Raw genomic sequence first — 18,792 nt, 5'->3', positions numbered from 1 at the left:
CCTCCCACCTTAGTTACATTGACATTGTTTGGTTGTAGTGCCTTTCACCTGTCTAAGTCCAACCTGAATCCACCCTTCCAGTAGAATCAAGATCATCCAGATTATTTCAGCCTCAAAACTATCCTAATCACTACCTTTTTGAATTTTGAAAAACGCAACTACAACATTTAATCTTGATTAAAGTTCAGATTGTATTAGCAAATCCGAATGTTCCTAATCTAATTCTTCAGTTTCGAAAAATCCAAATCTAAGATTTATCTGATTTCTTTGATTGGATTTTAGCATGTTTTTAAAAACTGGGCACGGGGCTGACCACCCACTACTGACCACCCAGTGAGCACAACTGGTTGTGTCTTCCACTGATCACTGGGCACCAACCATTGGATTGGTGGAGGCATGGCCTAGTGGGGGTTTCCACCATATTTCTTATACCAGTCATTTCCTTTCAAATCAGGGAAGTAAACAAGTTCACACTTTGGGAGGAAGGAGAGATCATTTTGCATATATAGTGTATGTGGACACCCCTTCAATTTAGTGGATTCTACTATTTCAGCCACATCCGTGGTGTATAAAATAGAGCACACAGCCATGCAATCTCCATAGACAAACATTGGCAGTAGAATGGCCTTACTGAAGAGCTCAGTGACTTTCAACATGGCACTGTCATAGGATGCCACCTTTCTAACAAGTCAGTTTGTCACATTTCTGCCCTGCTAGAGCTGCCCCGGTCAACTCGAAGTGCTGTTATTGTGAAGAGGAAATGTCTAAGAGCAACAACGGTTCAGCCACAAAGTGGTAGGCCACACAAGCTCACAGAACAGGACCGCCGAGTGCTGAAGTGCGTAGCGTGTGCAACACTCATTACCATGTTCCAAATGGCTCTGGAAGCAACATCAGCACAATAACTGTTCGTCAGGAGCTTCTTGTAATGGGTTTCCATGGCCGAGCAGAGGTACACAAGCTTAAGATCACCATGCGCAATGCCAAGCGTCGGCTGGAGTGGTGTAAAAGTCGCTGCCATTGGACTCTGGAGCAGTGGAAATGCGTTCTCTGGAGTGAGGAATCACGCTTCACCATCTGTCAGTACGACAGACAAATCTGGGTTTAGTGGATGCCAGGAGAACGCTACCTGCCCGATTGCATAGTGCCAACTGTAAAGTTTAGTGTAGGAGGAATAATGGCCAGGGGCTGTTTTTCATGGTTCGGGCTAGGCCCCTTCGTTCCAGTGGAGGGAAATCTTAACGCAGCATACAATTACATTCTAGATAATTCTATGATTCCAACTTTGTGGCAACAGTTTGGGGAAGGCCCTTTTCTGTTTCAGCATGACAATTCCCCCGTGCACAAAGCGAGGTCCATACAGAAATGGTTTGTCGAGATTGGTGTGGAAGAACTTGACTGCATAGAGCCCTGACCTCAACCCATCGAACACCTTTGAGATGAATTGGAACGCAGACTGCAGACATCACCTCGACCTCACTAATGCTTTTGTGGCTGAATGCTGCAGGGACTTGCTTCCAATGTTCCAACATCTAGTGGAAAGACTTCCCAGAAGAGTGGAGGCTGTTATTGCAGCAAAGGGGGGACCAACTCCATATTAATGCCTATGATTTTGGAATGAGATGTTTGACGAGCAGGTGTCCACATACTTTTGGTCATGTAGTGTAATTGTAAGAGTAAGATAAGAGTAATTCGGACATAGCCCTGAAGTAGGCTACTGTCACCATTTTCTGTGTCAGTGGGATTGACAAAGCTTCTAATAGGTTCTAGTTGTTTCTCTGTAGCGAGGGTACTGAGTTTGTGTCTCGGAATATACTGTGTGCAAAGATGAATGATCTGCAGCTTTGATTTGAATGACCCACTTACACTCACTGGTAAAACATGGCAACCAGAGGAGGAGAGTGTATTTATCTGACGCTCTTCACCATTGGTTCATAATAGATCCACCCCTTCCCCTTTAAAAGTCTATGACTTTTACAGAAGAAGAGAAAGACCCAGAAGAGAGCTCAAGTAAAACTGGTATCCTGGACATTTGCTTAATCAAGGCTTTTAAACAAGAAGACATGGAAAGGTAATTTTAATGACTTTACTAAAATGTAATCGTTTTCAATTGATTTTGCAGATCGGCAACATTTAGCACTGTTTTTCGTGTACAAAGCACTCAGAATGGTTCTTGAAGGCAGGTTTAACAGGCTGCAGATGTCATACTTTCAGTACATTGTGTTCTCTTTTTACAGTGTACTAAAGTGGATGGAGAAGCTGCTGGTTCTGCTGGTTCTGACCTATGGTTGTTATGGTGAACCTCAAGGTGAATGATCTCTCAAGTTTTCACTTGTAATTTTAACCATGTTGTAGATCTGGCCCTACATGGACTTAACTGTGCAAATATTTGCCGTCATTGAGTGTCCGCAACTTCTCTTTCGATCATGTTGCATTGCAAATATTGTTCAACTAATCTGTGGCGAAATAACTAAGCAAAGGTCTATATTTTCATCATACTGTACATCAAGACATACTAGGTCAAGTTGATTTGTTACATTTCTGTTGGTGAGCTTTTCTCCTTCTCTCATTTTTAACCCATACAGATCTCTCAGGGAAAAAGTTCATCATCCCAGTCGAGACAAGCGACTCGTTTGTAAAACTCTCTGACAACGTCTTAAAGCCTGTTATTGCTATGACCATGTGTCAGAGGTTCTTCACTGAGGTACAACGAGACCAGTCCCTTTTCTCTCTAGCAACCCCCTCAGATTCCAAAGATATCAATCTGTGTCTGCAATCAAAGGGTGGGTATAAACTGAATATCAGAGGAAATTCTGTTACTATCAACAGTTTGCCAGAAAATAGAAATGGATGGATCTCTTTTTGTGTCACATGGGACTCTAAAACTGGTCTCACCCAGATGTGGGCAAATGGGAGACGAAGTGCATCGAAGATTCTTAAGCCAAATGGCCCTATAAATGGAAAACCAAGTATAATCTTAGGTCAAAACCAAGGCAGTTATGGTGGAGGTTTTGTAGCATCACAATCCTTTGTGGGGGATGTTACTGATGTACACTTCTGGGACAGTGTCATCTCTCCTTGCCAAATCAAATTGTATATGCAAGGGAAAAACTTTAGTCCAGGAAATATTCTCAACTGGAAAGCATTGGAGTTCACTACTGGGGGAGGGGTGTTCAAGGAGATAAGTGACTATACCTGTTAGCAATACATTTGTACCCGGTATTGATCATGTTTTACAAATAAATGATGATGACAGTAATCATAATACATTTTATGTTCATAGCAGCTTTCCATTTAAAAGCTCTGTTACGAATCAATATCCCATATTTTTATGTTCCTGAGTATTCATTTAATAGAAAAGTATAGTGCAATAAAGTTTCAATCATTTCTCATAAATGTTTGTCTGTCTTTCATTTAGCGTTTGTATGCAGATGACCTCTGAAATAGTGTAAAGTGTTATTTTCAGAGGAGAATGAAACCGAAAAAGCAAGATGTCTTTATTGACATTTTTCCAGTGTGTCTGTGTGCACAGGTCGTTGTGTAAACAGAGATGAATGACTTTGCTGGCCAATTGCAACTGCCAGGCAGAACCACATGCAGCTCTGTGTTAGCGCTGGAGTTCATGCACCTACGTGTTGGAACAACTTTCATGCAACTAAAAACCCACAAGAATAAACCAGCAGATCAGTTGATCTCATGTTACCGTGTCAAGCTTTGATTAGAGACAGCTGCATCTAGGTTCTCTACTCCCGCTCCTTATAGGCCTAGTCTGGTAATCGATCTAAAAAAAAGACTTATTGTAAGAATATAGGATTATATTTCATACAAACATGTAATCTTAAATATCAAGATAATTCTAATGTAATTTGTGTCATTTATTTTAAATAACTTGATGAGACTACAATTTGTTCGAAAGCCACCGTCCGCCATATTGGTAGCCTACTCCTCATGTCCCCTATACAGGGGCGCAGCTTTGGTTTCAGAAGTGTTTACATTTTTTAATCCAGACGGATAAACATTCCAAACAGCCTACCCGACCGCTCGGTGGCGTCCGTATGGTCATAAAGCACACCGTTTCCTTGTTTTGTATCAAATTCCATTGATTAAATTGGGCAGGACAATTTCAGAATGTTAGGTGGAGCCCCCCCATCCCCAGTGAAAGTTGCACCCCTAGCAACTATACACTGAGTGTACAAAACATTAGGAACACCTGCTCTTTCCATGACATAGATAGACTGACCAGGTGAATCCAGGTCAAAGCTATGGTCCCTTATTGATGTTATCTGTTAAAAGCACTTCAATCAGTGTAGCTGAAGGGGAGGAAACAGGTTAAAGAAGGATTTTATAGCCTTGAGACAATTTAGACATGGATTGTGTATGTGTGCCGTGCCATGGCATGGTAGTAGGTGCCCGGCGCACATGTTTGAGTGTGTGGATTTTTTATGCTCAACTGTTTCCCATGTGTGTCAAGAAAGGTCCACCACCCAAAGGACATCCAGCCAACTTGACAAAACTGTAGGAAGCATTGGAGTCAACATGGGCCAGCATCCCTGTCGAACGCTTTAGTCAGCTTGCAGATCCATGCCCCCCCCGAAATGAGGCCGTTCTGAGTGCTAAAGGTGGTGCAACTCAATATTAGGAAGGTGTTCCTAATGTTTTGTACACTCAGTGTATATCTGTGCAATAAGTAACGTAACATAAAACCTGAATTCATGGCCAATGTTTCACCTGTTGTGACCGAACATGTTTTCAAGTGTCCTTGACAAAAGTCAAACTACTGCATGTGTCTGCTCATCTTTTGCGCACATGCATGTGCTTTCCGCAAATAAGCTTTTTTCAAATATTACAAAGTTATTGCATAGCCTACGTGTTATTCCTTTATTACTGTACATAGTAAATTGTCAAAAATGCAGAACAATATTTGACAAAAGACTTAATAAGAGTACTTGAAAAGGACTGGCCAGGTGGTAACCTTCACTATGTAGTGTGCTAGGCATCCCAACATTTGCGCTGCTGCTTGCACTAATTGACTTTCCGTTATGGATTGTTTTTTACTTTGAAATGTACAAATATTACAAAAATGTACAACGAATATGTATTATTATAACCCCAACCAACCAATTATTGTGACCCCAACCAACCTCACTACTCACTGGACCCTTATGGTCACTCGGCTAAGCATGCCTCTCCTTAATATCAATATGCCTTGTCCATTGCTGTTCTGGTTAGTGTTTATTGGCTTATTTCACTGTAGAGCCTCTAGCCCTGCTCATTATACCTTATCCAACCTTTCAGTTCCACCACCCACACATGCGATGACATCACCTGGTTTCAATGATGTTTCTAGAGACAATATCTCTCTCATCATCACTCAATGCCTAGATTTACCTCCACTGTATTCACATCCTACCATACCTTTGTCTATACATTATACCTTGAAGCTATTTTATCGCCCCCAGAAACCTGCTCCTTTTACTCTCTGTTCCGGACGTCATAGACGACCAATTCTCATAGCTTTTAGCCGTACCCTTATCCTACTCCTCCTCTGGTGATGTAGCTCCACTCCTATTCCCCAGGCGATGACTTGATGACTTCTGTAACCGTAATAGCCTTGGTTTCATGCATGTTAACATTAGAAGCCTCCTCCCTAAGTTTGTTTTATTCACTGCTTTAGCACACTCTGCCAACCCGGATGTCCTAGCCGTGTCTGAATCCTGGCTTAGGAAGACCACCAAAAACTCTGAAATCTCCATCCCTAACTACAATATTTTCAGACAAGATAGAACGGCCAAAGGGGGCGGTGTTGCAATCTACTGCAGAGATAGCCTGCAGAGTTCTGTCCTACTATACAGGTCTGTACCCAAACAATTTGAACTTCTACTTTTAAAAATCCACCTCTCTAAAAACAAGTCTCTCACCGTTGCCACCTGCTATAGACCACCCTCTGCCCCCAGCTGTGCCCTGGACAACATATGTGAACTGATTGCCCCCCATCTATCTTCAGAGCTCGTGCTGCTAGGTGACCTAAACTGGGACATGCTTAACACCCCAGCCATCCTACAATCTAAGCTTGATGCCCTCAATCTCACACAAATTATCAATGAACCTACCAGGTACCACCCCAAAGCCGTAAACACGGGCACCCTCATAGATATCATCCTAACCAACTTGCCCTCTAAATACACCTCTGCTGTTTTCAACCAAGATCTCAGCGATCACTGCCTCATTGCCTGCATCCGTAATGGGTCAGCGGTCAAACGACCTCCACTCATCACTGTCAAACGCTCCCTGAAACACTTCAGCGAGCAGGCCTTTCTAATCGACCTGGCCTGGATATCCTGGAAGGATATTGACCTCATCTCGTCAGTAGAGGATGCCTGGTTATTTTTTTCAAATGCCTTCCTCACCATCTTAAATAAGCATGCCCCATTCAAGAAATGTAGAACTAGGAACAGATATAGCCCTTGGTTCTCTCCAGACCTGACTGCCCTTAACCAACACAAAAACATCCTGTGGCGTTCTGCATTAGCATCGAACAGCCCCCGTGATATGCAACTTTTCAGGGAAGTTAGAAACCAATATACACAGGCAGTTAGAAAAGCCAAGGCTAGCTTTTTCAAGCAGAAATGTACTTCCTGCAACACAAACTCAAAAAAGTTCTGGGACACTGTAAAGTCCGTGGAGAATATGAACACCTCCTCCCAGCTGCCCACTGCACTGAGGATAGGAAACTCTGTCACCACCGATAAATCCACTATAACTGAGAATTTCAATAAGCATTTTTCTATGGTTGGCCATGCTTTCCACCTGGCTACGCCTACCCTGGTCAACAGCACTGCACCCCCTACAGCAACCCGCCCAAGCCTTCCCCATTTCTCCTTCTCCCAAATCCAGTCAGCTGATGTTCTGAAAGAGCTGCAAAATCTGGACCCCTACAAATCAGCCGGGCTAGACAATCTGAACCCTTTCTTTCTAAAATGATCTGCCGAAATTGTTGCAACCCCTATTACTAGCCTGTTCAACCTCTCTTTCGTGTCGTCTGAGATTCCCAAAGATTAGAAAGCAGCTGCGGTCATCCCCCTCTTCAAAGGAGAGGACATTCTTGACCCAAACTGCTACAGACCTATATCTATCCTACCCTGCCTTTCTAAGGACTTCGAAAGCCAAGTCAACAAACAGATTACCAACCATTTCGAATCCCACCGCACCTTCTCCGCTATGCAATCTGGTTTCAGAGCTGGTCATGGGTGCACCTCAGCCACGCTCAAGGTCCTAAACGATATCTTAACCTCCATCGATAAGAAACAATACTGTGCAGCCTTTATTCATTGACCTGGCCAAGGCTTTCGACTCTGTCAATCACCACATCCTCTTCGGCAGACTCAATAGCCTTGGTTTCTCAAATGATTGCCTCGCCTGATTCACCAACTACTTCTCTGATAGAGTTCAGTGTGTCAAATCGGATGGCCTGTTGTCCGGGCCTCTGGCAGTCTCTATGGGGGTGCCACAGGGTTCAATTCTTGGGCCGACTCTCTTCTCTGTATACATCAATGATGTCGCTCTTGTTGCTGGTGAGTCTCTGATCCACCTCTACGCAGACGACACCATTCTGTATACTTCTGGCCCATCTTTGGACACTGTGTTAACAACCCTCCAGACGAGCTTCAATGCCATACAACTCTCCTTCCGTGGCCTCCAACTGCTCTTAAATACAAGTAAAACTAAATGCATGCTCTTCAACCGATCGCTGCCTGTACCTGCCCGCCCATCCAGCATCACTACTCTGGACGGTTCTGACTTAGAATATGTGGACAACTACAAATACCTAGGTGTCTGGTTAGACTGTAAACTCTCCTTCCAGACTCACATCAAACATCTCCAATGCAAAGTTAAATCTAGAATTGGCTTCCTATTTCGCAACAATGCATCCTTCACTCATGCTGCCAAACATACCCTCGTAAAACTGACCATCCTACCGATCCTCGACTTCGGCGATGTCATTTACAAAATAGCCTCCAATACCCTACTCAAAAAATTGGATGCAGTCTATCACAGTGCCATCCGTTTTGTCACCAAAGCCCCATATATTTCCCACCACTGTGACCTGTACGCTCTCGGCCTGTACGCTCTTGGCTGGCCCTTGCTGTACGCTCTCGTTGGCTGGCCCTTGCTTCATACTCGTCGCCAAACCCACTGGCTCCAGGTCATCTACAAGACCCTGCTAGGTAAAGTCCCCCCTTATCTCAGCTCACTGGTCACCATAGCAGCACCCACCTGTAGCACGCACTCCAGCAGGTATATCTCTCTGGTCACCCCCAAAGCCAATTCCTCGTTTGGCCGCCTCTCCTTCCAGTTCTCTGCTGCCAATGACTGGAACGAACTACAAAAATCTCTGAAACTGGAAACACTTATCTCCCTCACTAGCTTTAAGCACCAGCTGTCAGAGCAGCTTACAGATCACTGTACCTTTACATAGCCCATCTATAATTTAGCCCAAACAACTACCTCTTCCCCTACTGTATTTATTTTGCTCCTTTGCACCCCATTATTTATATTTTTACTTTGCACTTTCTTCCACTGCAAATCTACCATTCCAGTGTTTTACTTGCTATATTGTATTTACTTCTCCACCATTGTCACGTCCGGGGTATTTGTTTTATGTGGTTCAGGGTGTGTTTGTGTTGTGTTCATGTAGAGGGGGTATTTGGTTTATATGGTTCGGGGTGGTTATGTATGTAGAGGGGTATTTGATTTATTAGTCCAGGGTTTTGGTTATCGTTCTATGTTAGTTTATTTCTATGTTCTGTCTAGGTGTTTGTATTTCTATGTTTTGGTAATGGGGATTGGGGCCTTCAGTTGGAGACAGATGTCTATCGTTGCCTCTGATTGAAGGTCCTATATTTAGGAGTGTTTTTGTCATGGGATTTTGTGGGAGATTGTTGCGGTGTATAGCTTTGTGCCTTACCGGCCTGTTCTTTGTGTTTTTTGGTTTTCCTTCTTTGTCCTTTAATAAAAGAAGTTGAGTATACATTTTCCTGCTGCGTTTTGGTCTCTACCCTACGACAACCATGGCCTTTTTTTGCCTTTACCTCCCTTATCTCACCTCATTTGCTCACATTGTATATAGACTTATTTTTCTACTGTATTATTGACTGTTTGTTTTACTCCATGTGTAACTCTGTGTTGTTGTATGTGTCGAACTGCTTTGCTTTATCTTGGCCAGGTCGCAATTGTAAATGAGAACTTGTTCTCAACTTGCCTACCTGGTTAAATAAAGGTGAAATAAATGAAAAAATATATATATAATTTAAAGACCCTCTGTCACTATGTGTTACGTTCATTAACACTCATATGACAACCAGTGCCAGTCAGTGCCATTCAAGATGGAGGACAATTGTTTTTTTTAAATGAGCATCGCCTTATTTCTTTTACAGCATATTGGATGACTGTCATTCATATCCATTCAACCAGTTCAATGTAACATCAACAGATTTAGGCTACTACATGATACACACATTGTCCCTATACCCATCATGAGGTCCAATGAAGGCATATGAATGAAAGTTTACAATGTAGGTACACACAGGTCGAGAGACAAATTTGAGGACACAGACAGTGACACGTGCACCGACAATGACATTCAATGCCGCCTTGCACACTCTTGCCTGCATCTAGCTGATATAGGATGTAATAATTAGTCCAACAGTTGCAGACGAGAGTTTCTATTGGACAAATTCATGTTTATCCCTGTTTTGTTCAGTTTGCTTACGTTTAAGAAATGTTTTTCAACAGAATTGGCGGAATGAATACACCCCTGATCACGTGTGAACACACAGCCAAGTTGTACTCGTTCTCGAGTCTTTGCGCTCTCGTCCTCTCCTTTTCCCTTCGCTTGTGGAATTCAAGGCACAACACATCAGCTGTATGTGACCAGGCTAAAAAACCTTTCCAAGCCACAGCCTACATCGTTGTCATATTAGCTAAAGTTACGTCCTAGTCAACATAGCTAATAGAACTAATGCATTAGTAAACCCACTACAATCATGCAGTAACATTAGTGTACAGTCAGTAAGCAGTTACATCGACGGGCCCCGGTGGCAATAAATGTGTAAAAACAAAAGCTTACCATGACTTGGAAGAGTTCCAGTGTTGTGGTGGACAGTCATAGCCAGCTAGCTAACATAGCATCCCTCTGTTTGAGCAGGGTGTTTCAGTAGGCTAAACTAGCTAAGTAAGTGAAACTGAAAGTGAAAAAAACGACAATCTCTATATAAATTCCTCTCTTGCTTCTCCTTCATTTTGGAGTAAATTAATTAGTTCAAAATTGTTAAATTATTATTTTTCTCTCTCTTTGAGTCAACTACTCACTACATTTTATGCCCTACAGTGCTAGCAAGCTGCTTTCATTACTAGATTCATTTTCTGATCCTTTGATTGGGTGGACATGTCAGTTCATGCTGCAAGAGCTCTGATAGGTTGGAGGACGTCCTCGGAAGTTGTCATAATTACTGTGAACGTCTATGGAAGTGAGTGAGATCCATGAGCCTCCTAGGTTTTGTATTGAAGTCAATGTACCCAGAAGAGGACGGAAGCTAGCTGTCCTTCTGTTACACCATGGTGCTACCCTACAGAGTGCTGTTGAGGCTACTGTAGACCTTTGCAAATTGTGTGTTTTAATCGATTATTTGGTGGCATGATTATATGTAGTGTAGTTTTATCTAAAAAGGATAACTTTTAAATGTTTTAAATGATACTTTTATGATTTCAGTGAGGAGGATGGTCCTCCCCGTCCTCCTCTGAGGAGCCTCCACTGATGACAACATGGCGCGATCCACTCGACTGCCTTCATCATACAAACCCAAGTCACGTAACCTTATCCAAATACTACTTGGGTGGTGGGATGGCTCACCACTGCCATCTGCTGTATCGTAACTAAACTGCTCCATGGCACGCCATTATGCTTTGGAATGTGTATATATATATATATATATATATATATATATATATATATATATATATACGGTCTCTTGAGTTTGCTCGTTCTGATATTTATTAATTTCTTTATTTTTACTTTTTGGATTATGTGTGTATTGTTTTGTGTTACTAGGTATTACTGCACTGTTGGAGCTAGAAACACAAGCATTTCGCCGCACCTGCGATAACATCTGCAAATCTGTGCATGCGACCAATAAACATTGATTTGATTTAGAATTTAATGTCTTGAGTATAATTATGTATTACGTAGTAAAAGGCTGATCGGCACATGTTAGATACCAGGCATTTATTAACCATTACGCATATCTTAGATTCAGACACGCATATGCGCATGACTATGAAATAGTAAGAGGCAATATTGTCATCACGATTTCTTATTATATTACAGCCTTTGCGTATATTCAACTCTACACCTAGCTACTAACAAAAATATAAACGCAGCATGCAACAAGTTCAACGATTTTACTGAGTTCCAGTTCATATAAGGAAATCCTCAATTTAAATAAATTAATTTAGCCATAATCTATGGATTTCACATGACTGGGCAGGGGTGTGGCCATGGCTGGGCCTGGGAGGGCATATGCCCACCCACTTGAGAGCCAGGCCCAGCCAATCAGTATTACTTTTTCCCCATAAAAGGAAAAGGGCTTTACTACAGACAGAAACATTCCTCAGTTTCATCAGCTGTCCAGGTGGCTGGTCTCAGACGATCCCACAGGTGAAGAAGCTGGATGTGGAGGTCCTGGGCTGTAGTGGTTACACATGGTCTGCGATTGTGAGGTGGGTTGGATGTACTGCCAGATTCTCTAAAACGACATTGGAGGCTGCTTATGGAAGAGAAATTAACATTAAATTACCTGGCAACAGCTCTGGTGGACATTCCTGCAGTCAGGGGGGGGGGGGGGGGGGGGGGGGGGGGGGGCTGTGTGTGTTAAGAACAGAGCAGAAGACACATTTTTGTTGTTCACTGTAACTAATGGACAAAGTTGTATTTTATTATACAGTAAAGTCAGCCAGAGTTGACATGGGCCATTGTTCAAACAAAGAGATGCGTCCATGGCCACCAGTGCATATTTTCCAAACTATGTTTGCATATAATGACAATAAATTCTAAAACCTATAGTGGTATTCTTTAGTCCATTACTTAATTGTTTATTCAGTTTCTAGATCGAATCCCTGAGCTGAACAAGGCAGTTAACTCACTGTTCCAAGGCTGTCATTGTAAATAAGAATTTGTTCTTAACTGACTTGCCTAGTTAAATAAAGGTAAAATATAAAAATAAGGGACATTAGGATAAGAAGATGTAACCACAGCTCAAATTTCAGGACAATCTTTTGGATTATATCAAACAATGCATCAGGGGAATATTACATTTTCTACTTAGAAGAGTGTATTCCGTAAATACTCACGAACCAAGAAAATCATATTATAGCATATAATAATGTTGAAACAGCTGAAACAGTTTTCACACACATTGAAAGACAGATAAAAAATCATGCTAGTGTTCAGGCAACATTATCAAAGTCACTCTTCTCCTTGAACACTTTCCCCTCAGTTGTGTACTCTAATGCTTTCCAGTTTAGAATATTTCCAGGAGTGAAGGAATTCCCCTTCACATAAAATTGGGTTTGACAAGGAGGGAGGGAGGACACTATCCCATAAGTGGACATCGGCCAGGTCCCCCACAAAGGACTGTAATCTATGAAAGCCACACCCCATATGTGTATTGCTCTTAACCTAAAATAATACTTGGCTTTCCAGTTATAGAAATGTCCGAAGTGACAAACTTCCATGTACTTCACTTCCCATTTATCCAGAGTTGGGTCAGACCAGTGTAAGAGTCCCAGGTCCAGCAGATGGAGTTCCATTCATTCTTATTATCTGGCAACCTCAAGAAATCCAGTCCAGCTACTTTGATGTGCACTCGGTACGCTCCCCCAACATATGGTTTGAACACAACAGCAAATCCTTATCATGACGGGCCTGCCAGTGAGACAATGGACTGGCGTCTGCCAACCTCAGAGAAGAACCGCAAGCACACGGTCATAGCGGAAACGGGCGTCTGGATTTTAGCATAGAGATTCACATGGAAAGTGTCGCTCTCCAACAGGAACGAGAACACTGTCCCTGAGAAATTTGAAAGGGTGTGGAACTGATTACATGACATCATGTGTCAACATAGCCTGAATTAGAGATCATCAACTAGATTCAGCCGCGGGCCGATTTTCTGTTGAGTGTATTGCCAGGGAGCCGGAACTTAATTACAAATAATATGTAGACTGCAAATTGACCGCAGGAAGCCCAAACATACAGCGCATTTGGAAAGTATTCAGACCCCTTGACTTTTTCCCCATTTTGTTATGTTACAGCCTTATTCTAAAATTGATTAAATTGTCGTCCCCCCCCCCCCCATCAATCTACACACAATACCTCATAATGACAAACCAAAAACTGGTTTTAAGAAGTGTTAGCAAAGTTATTAAAAATAAAAAGCTAGGGCCTCCCAGGTGGCGCAGTGGTCTAAGGCACCAGAGATTCTGGGTTTGAGTCCAGGCTCTGTTGCAGATCAATTGGCCTAGTGTTGTTAGGGAGGGTTTGGCTGGCAGGGATATCCTTGTCTCATTGTGCACTAGTGACTCTTGTGGTTGGCTGGGTGCAGTGTGCACTGACCAGATTGCTAGGTGTATGGTATTTCCTCCGACACATTGGTGCTTCTGGGTTGGATGTGTGCTGTGTTAAGAAGCAGTGTGGCTTGATTGTGTTTTGGAGGATGCATACCTCTCTTGAGTCTGTGTGGGAGTTGTAGTGATGAGACAAGACAGTAACTACTAACAATTGGGGAGAAAAAGGGGTAAAAAAAGCTGAAATATCACATTTACATAAGTATTCAGACCCTTTACTTTGTTCAAGCACCTTTGGCAGTGATTACAGCCTCGAGTATTTGGTATGTCGCTACAATCTTGGCACACCTGTATTTTGGGGAGTTTCTCCCATTCTTCTCTGAGATCCTCTCAAGCTCTGTCAGGTTGGATGGGGAGCGTCACTGCACAGCTATTTTCAGGTCTCTTCAGAGATGTTCAATCTGGTTCAAGTCACTCAAGGTTAGAAGGTGAGCGCTCTGGAGCAGGTTTTCATCAAGGAACTCTCATTACTCTGCTCCGTTCATCTTTCCCTCGATCCTGACGAGTCTCCCAGTCCCTGCCGCTGAAAAACATCCCCACAGCATGATGCTGCCACCACCATGCTTCACCGTAGGGATGGTGCCAGGTTTCCTCCAGACGTGACGCTTGGCATTCAGGCCAAAGAGTTCAATCTTGGTTTCATCAGACCAGAAAATCTTGTTTCTCATGGTCTGAGAGTCTTTAGGTGGCTTTTGGCAAACTCCAAGCGGGCTGTCATGTGACTTTTCCTGAGGAGTGACTTCTGTCTGGCCACTCTACCATAAAGGCCTGATTGGTGGAGTGCTGCAGAGATGGTTGTCCTTCTGAAAGATTCTTCCATCTCCACAGAGGATCTCTGGAGCTCCTTCAGAGTGACCACCTCCCTGACCAATGCCCTTCTCCCCCGATTGCTCAGTTTGCGGCCACTGTGTTCTTGGGGACCTTCAATGCTGTAGAAATGTGTTGGTGTCCTTCCCCAGATCTGTGCCTCGACACAATCCTGTCTCAGAGCTCTATGGACAATTTCTTCAAACTCATGGCTTTTGCTCTGACATGCACTGTCAACTGTGGGACCTTATATAGACGTGTGTGCCTTTCCAAATCATGTCCAAACAATTGAATTGACCAAAAGGTGGACTCCAATCAAGTAGAAACATCTCAAGGATGGTCAATGGAAACAGGATGTACCTGAGCTCAATTTCTAGTCTCATAGTAAAGGGTCTGAATACTTATGTAAATAAGGTACTTCTGTTTAAAATGTTTAATAAATTAGTGAACATTTCAAAAAAACTGTTTTCGCTTTGTGATTATGGGGTATTGTGTGTAGATTGAAGAGGAAAAATATTTATTTAATCAATTTTATAATAAGGCTGTAACGTAAGAAAATGTGGAAAAGGGGAAGGGGTCTGAATACTTTCCGAATGCACTGTATATAATATTGGAGTAAAACATAACTCAAAGCTTGCTTGCATTTGTATACGAGCACATCTCTCTATTATTCGCGGGAACTTCTAAACAGATTTCCAAAATTAAAATCACTTAGGGACAGATCGAAATTTACTGCGGGGAGGGGTGGTCCAAAATATGGGAGGGTTGTCAAACTTTTGTTTTTGCTTTTGGGAGGGTAGCGAGCTTTTTCCCTGGTCTACATTTGCTCTTCTGCTCATGTTTTCCCTATAAACAATAGCTGGACTTACTTTTGAAATTACCCTTATCAATGTTTAGAAACGTTCGTGAAGGTTTGGTACGGTGTGGCTATTATTAAGCTTTAGCTACTGCAGGCCTACGATATGAACTGACTCCAGCAGTTGAACTATTTAAGACTATTTCAGGCCTACAAAAGTTACTCCTATAATCTAAAAATATAATGCTTATCTTTATACAAAATATTCAGATCAAAAATGTACTCATTACCCACCTTCTGTATATCTACTGTACATATGTATTTTTTTATTAATCAATTCATCCAAACTGTGCAGCAGTCCATTAAAGAATATCAAGGAGACATCTGTTACAAAACACCAAAAAGTTTAATGACATTCGGAGATTGTCAAGCCAAGCCTTCGATACTGGGTAAGCATGCAAGGTAGAGGGATGCATTTTCTGTTTGTCGAGATTGACATGGTCTATTTATTGTGGTATTGAAAATGCACACCATGATATTAAAGTGCCCGAAGCTGGTATGTTTTGTTTATTGGTTGTGTGGTGCATTCGCACAGAAACCTGTTGGTGGAAAATTTGTTGCGTATATTTTATATTATAATAAATATGGCATCAAAATGTTGAACATCTGTTTTCCCCCTAGCTGATCATTGTCTGCAGCCGGCTCTGCATAGTGTAATGAAACAGGCAGGGAGAGTGAGCTCGTCTTTGGTGGTCGGCGAACCCTCAACCTTCTGGTCCGTAGCCCTGTGTGGTATTGACTATGCCACAAAAGCTTGCTGAAGTGGCAAAGTCGATATCCACATTTATAAACACAGTTATTTGTGCTCGTAAAACATTATTTTGAGTTAATTCTATGAGGGTGGGGGGTGTTCAAATTATTTTACAGCATAAGGGAAGGGTCATGTGAAATATTTTTAACTTTGGGGAGTGGGGCGCATTTTTTGTTATGACACCTGCACCCTCCTCCCCAGTAAATTTCGATCTGTCCCTTTTATGTCCAACAATGAAACCCCCCCCCCCCCCCCCCCCCCCCCACTCTGACTGTGCTACTCTGTCTGTGGCTCTGTGCTACTCAGAGTACAATCATTTTTGACCATTTCACATTTGATTGGGTCTTCAACAGAGGGTGCATGTTAAGACATGCGATCCCCCAAGGGGATAAAAGCGATTGTTTAATCTCAATTATTTAGCTCCCTCTATAGAATTTGTTTTTTTGATGGCAATTAGAGACACATTTAGGCTATTTACATTACTACCATATAAATATTACAATTCCTAAGGCTATTGACAGGACAAAAGGCCTGTTATCGCAGTTATAAAATAAAGAATGATAAAAAAATAGTGCTTTAGCGGAGACCAGACGTTTCTCCTGTTTAATTTAAAATGGATAATTAAGACTTTCTCTCGGACATGCTTATGCCTATCTGATTTTCTTTCAAATACAAATAGTGCTTCCATATTTCAGAGAGCTCGGGACTTGTACCAATCTCCACAGGAATTTGTATGCTTTGAAAGGGAAATGAAGTCTGCCAAGTTTATGGAGGGCGGGAGTGGGCTTGGGGTATCCCCAGTCCAAAAGTGCAGTCATATCTATGGTGGTTGTTGGTCAGCTACTCTCATCGACTGAAGGGTTGAGCTTCCTCTTGTGTTACCTCTGGCAGCGTTTCTTTGCTAAATAACTTTCTCGGTTGTTCGCCTGTTTTATTACTCACGATTCTTTATGACTTGCCTAGTTAAATAAAGGTTAAATATAGATATATTTTTTAATCTCCTTCATGCTTCTCTGGCCATCACGTGCTTGCTATCCATTTGGTGGAAACCAGCTGTGTGCAACTGCAACCCACAATTCGGGCGTTCCCTCGTGGATGGCGTTCTTGCATCTGCAGGAACACCTCCCCCTCAAGCATTCCATTGGTTCCTGCATGAACACCCCTCCCTCAAGCACCCCATTGATCCTGCATGAATGCCCCATCCCCCCCCCTGAGCACGACATCTTCACGCTTGTGTGACACTTTTGAATGTGGGTCGAAAGGGAAATAAAAGTATTATGCGTTTTTCACCCCCAACCTAATTTCTACCGGAGTCCTCCTTCCTAGCTAGCGGAAGGTAGACAGTGTGTCCTTTGCTCTCACCTGCCCTCACCGTCGTTAGCAGAACTGCGGTAAAACAGTGCCCGACAGGCAGGCATGAAAGACATTGTCTACCGGTCGTCCCCGCCCCGTGTACTAGCTATAGCTAGCTATTGTTGTCGCCCCCTGCCGATTCTTCTTCTTCTGTGGGGTTTATCGGCAGTTGGAATCCAACATTATTTGCATTACTGCCATCTACTGTACTGGATCGCCTCAGCCTCCCTCCTGTGCCAGAGTCATAACTTAAAAATGGACCAATAAAAGTATAAAAAGGGGTTCCTGCAGATGCCCCACATGCAGGAACGCCCAAAAATGCGGGCGGGGAAATGCGGGAGTGCACCCTAGCACATTTTCTTTTGCAGTGGATTGTTGCCAAGTGCCTCATGCTAGCCTGGGCAGCCGCTAGTGAGCGCTATGGATCTCCACTATCGTCTGGGCTCAGCTGGTAATACACTCATGTCCCCTGGCAACCAGGTCGTACATAAAACATCCTCCAAGGCCTCTAGACTAATTAGCCTACGAAAAGAGGGACAATTAGGCTAATTAGTCTAGGCCAACGTCATTCCAAAAACAGTCTACTTCAGTTGTGATTTAGTTCCTTTTTGTCAAGACCCGCGGTCCGTATTGACCCCGTTCTGTGTCCGGATGCGGAACGCGGACCGCCTATTAAGTATAGCTGTTGTATGCCTGGATTTGATCAGGAAGAGGCACGAGAGGTGAGCCTGGAGTTCCCATTATAACGATGCATTGTCCTAACAGGTTGTTTGTTTCCACAGGCTTCTGAGGCCATATGGAAGGGGGGGGATTGGGAAGTGAGTGGGATGGCTTGGCAGAGGAGCTCCCATTTTGTGTATTCAGGGCCATGTTGATGTTGTGCCTCTTGTTTCAAACAAAGGAGGCCTGTAAATCTCTGAGGGCTTTACCTTCATACATGGAAATCAATTACTGAAGTATTCAACAATGGACCAGGGAATCAAAAAACCAGGAACCCTAAGAAGTGAGTTCAGAAATCCAGGGATGATGATGGTGGATGGAAGTATGTGCTTGACCATGGGAATTTGAGGTATCGATGACTGTTAAATGGATAGTTCACCCAAATGACACAATTACATATCGGTTTCTTTACCCTGTAAGCAGTCGGTGCTAAAAAGTTAGCATTTGGAGACAGTAGACAGGTACACAAAACCAAAGCATGAATTCCTGTCTTACCTTCCATAGACTGCTTACAGGGTAAGGAAACCAATATGTAATATTGTCGTTTGTGTGAAGTATCCCTTTAAAGCTGATGGGTATACCTCTAAAAAACCAAAGTTACTGTAAACAATGAATAGCAATCACAATA

General features: G+C 42.8%; 1 protein-coding gene and 1 pseudogene across 1 annotated transcript; one reads left to right on the top strand and one right to left on the bottom strand.

The window, feature by feature from the left end:
- The first annotated feature begins 1,952 nt into the window (after nt 1–1,952).
- On the top strand, nt 1,953–3,396 carry LOC115161317 (C-reactive protein). The gene is made up of 3 exons (XM_029712206.1): nt 1,953–2,071; nt 2,238–2,308; nt 2,586–3,396. Exons 1-3 carry the CDS (start codon nt 1,968–1,970, stop codon nt 3,200–3,202), a joined length of 792 nt encoding a protein of 263 aa, XP_029568066.1. The 5' UTR covers nt 1,953–1,967; the 3' UTR covers nt 3,203–3,396.
- Nucleotides 3,397–11,966: 8,570 nt separating this feature from the next.
- On the bottom strand, nt 11,967–13,333 carry LOC115161307 (serum amyloid P-component-like; annotated as a pseudogene).
- Between the last annotated feature and the right edge of the window lie 5,459 nt (nt 13,334–18,792).

Source organism: Salmo trutta, chromosome 2, assembly GCF_901001165.1.
Source record: "Salmo trutta chromosome 2, fSalTru1.1, whole genome shotgun sequence".
In the NCBI taxonomy this organism is placed as follows: domain Eukaryota; kingdom Metazoa; phylum Chordata; class Actinopteri; order Salmoniformes; family Salmonidae; genus Salmo; species Salmo trutta.
This window is presented reverse-complemented; position numbering and strand designations above follow the sequence as displayed.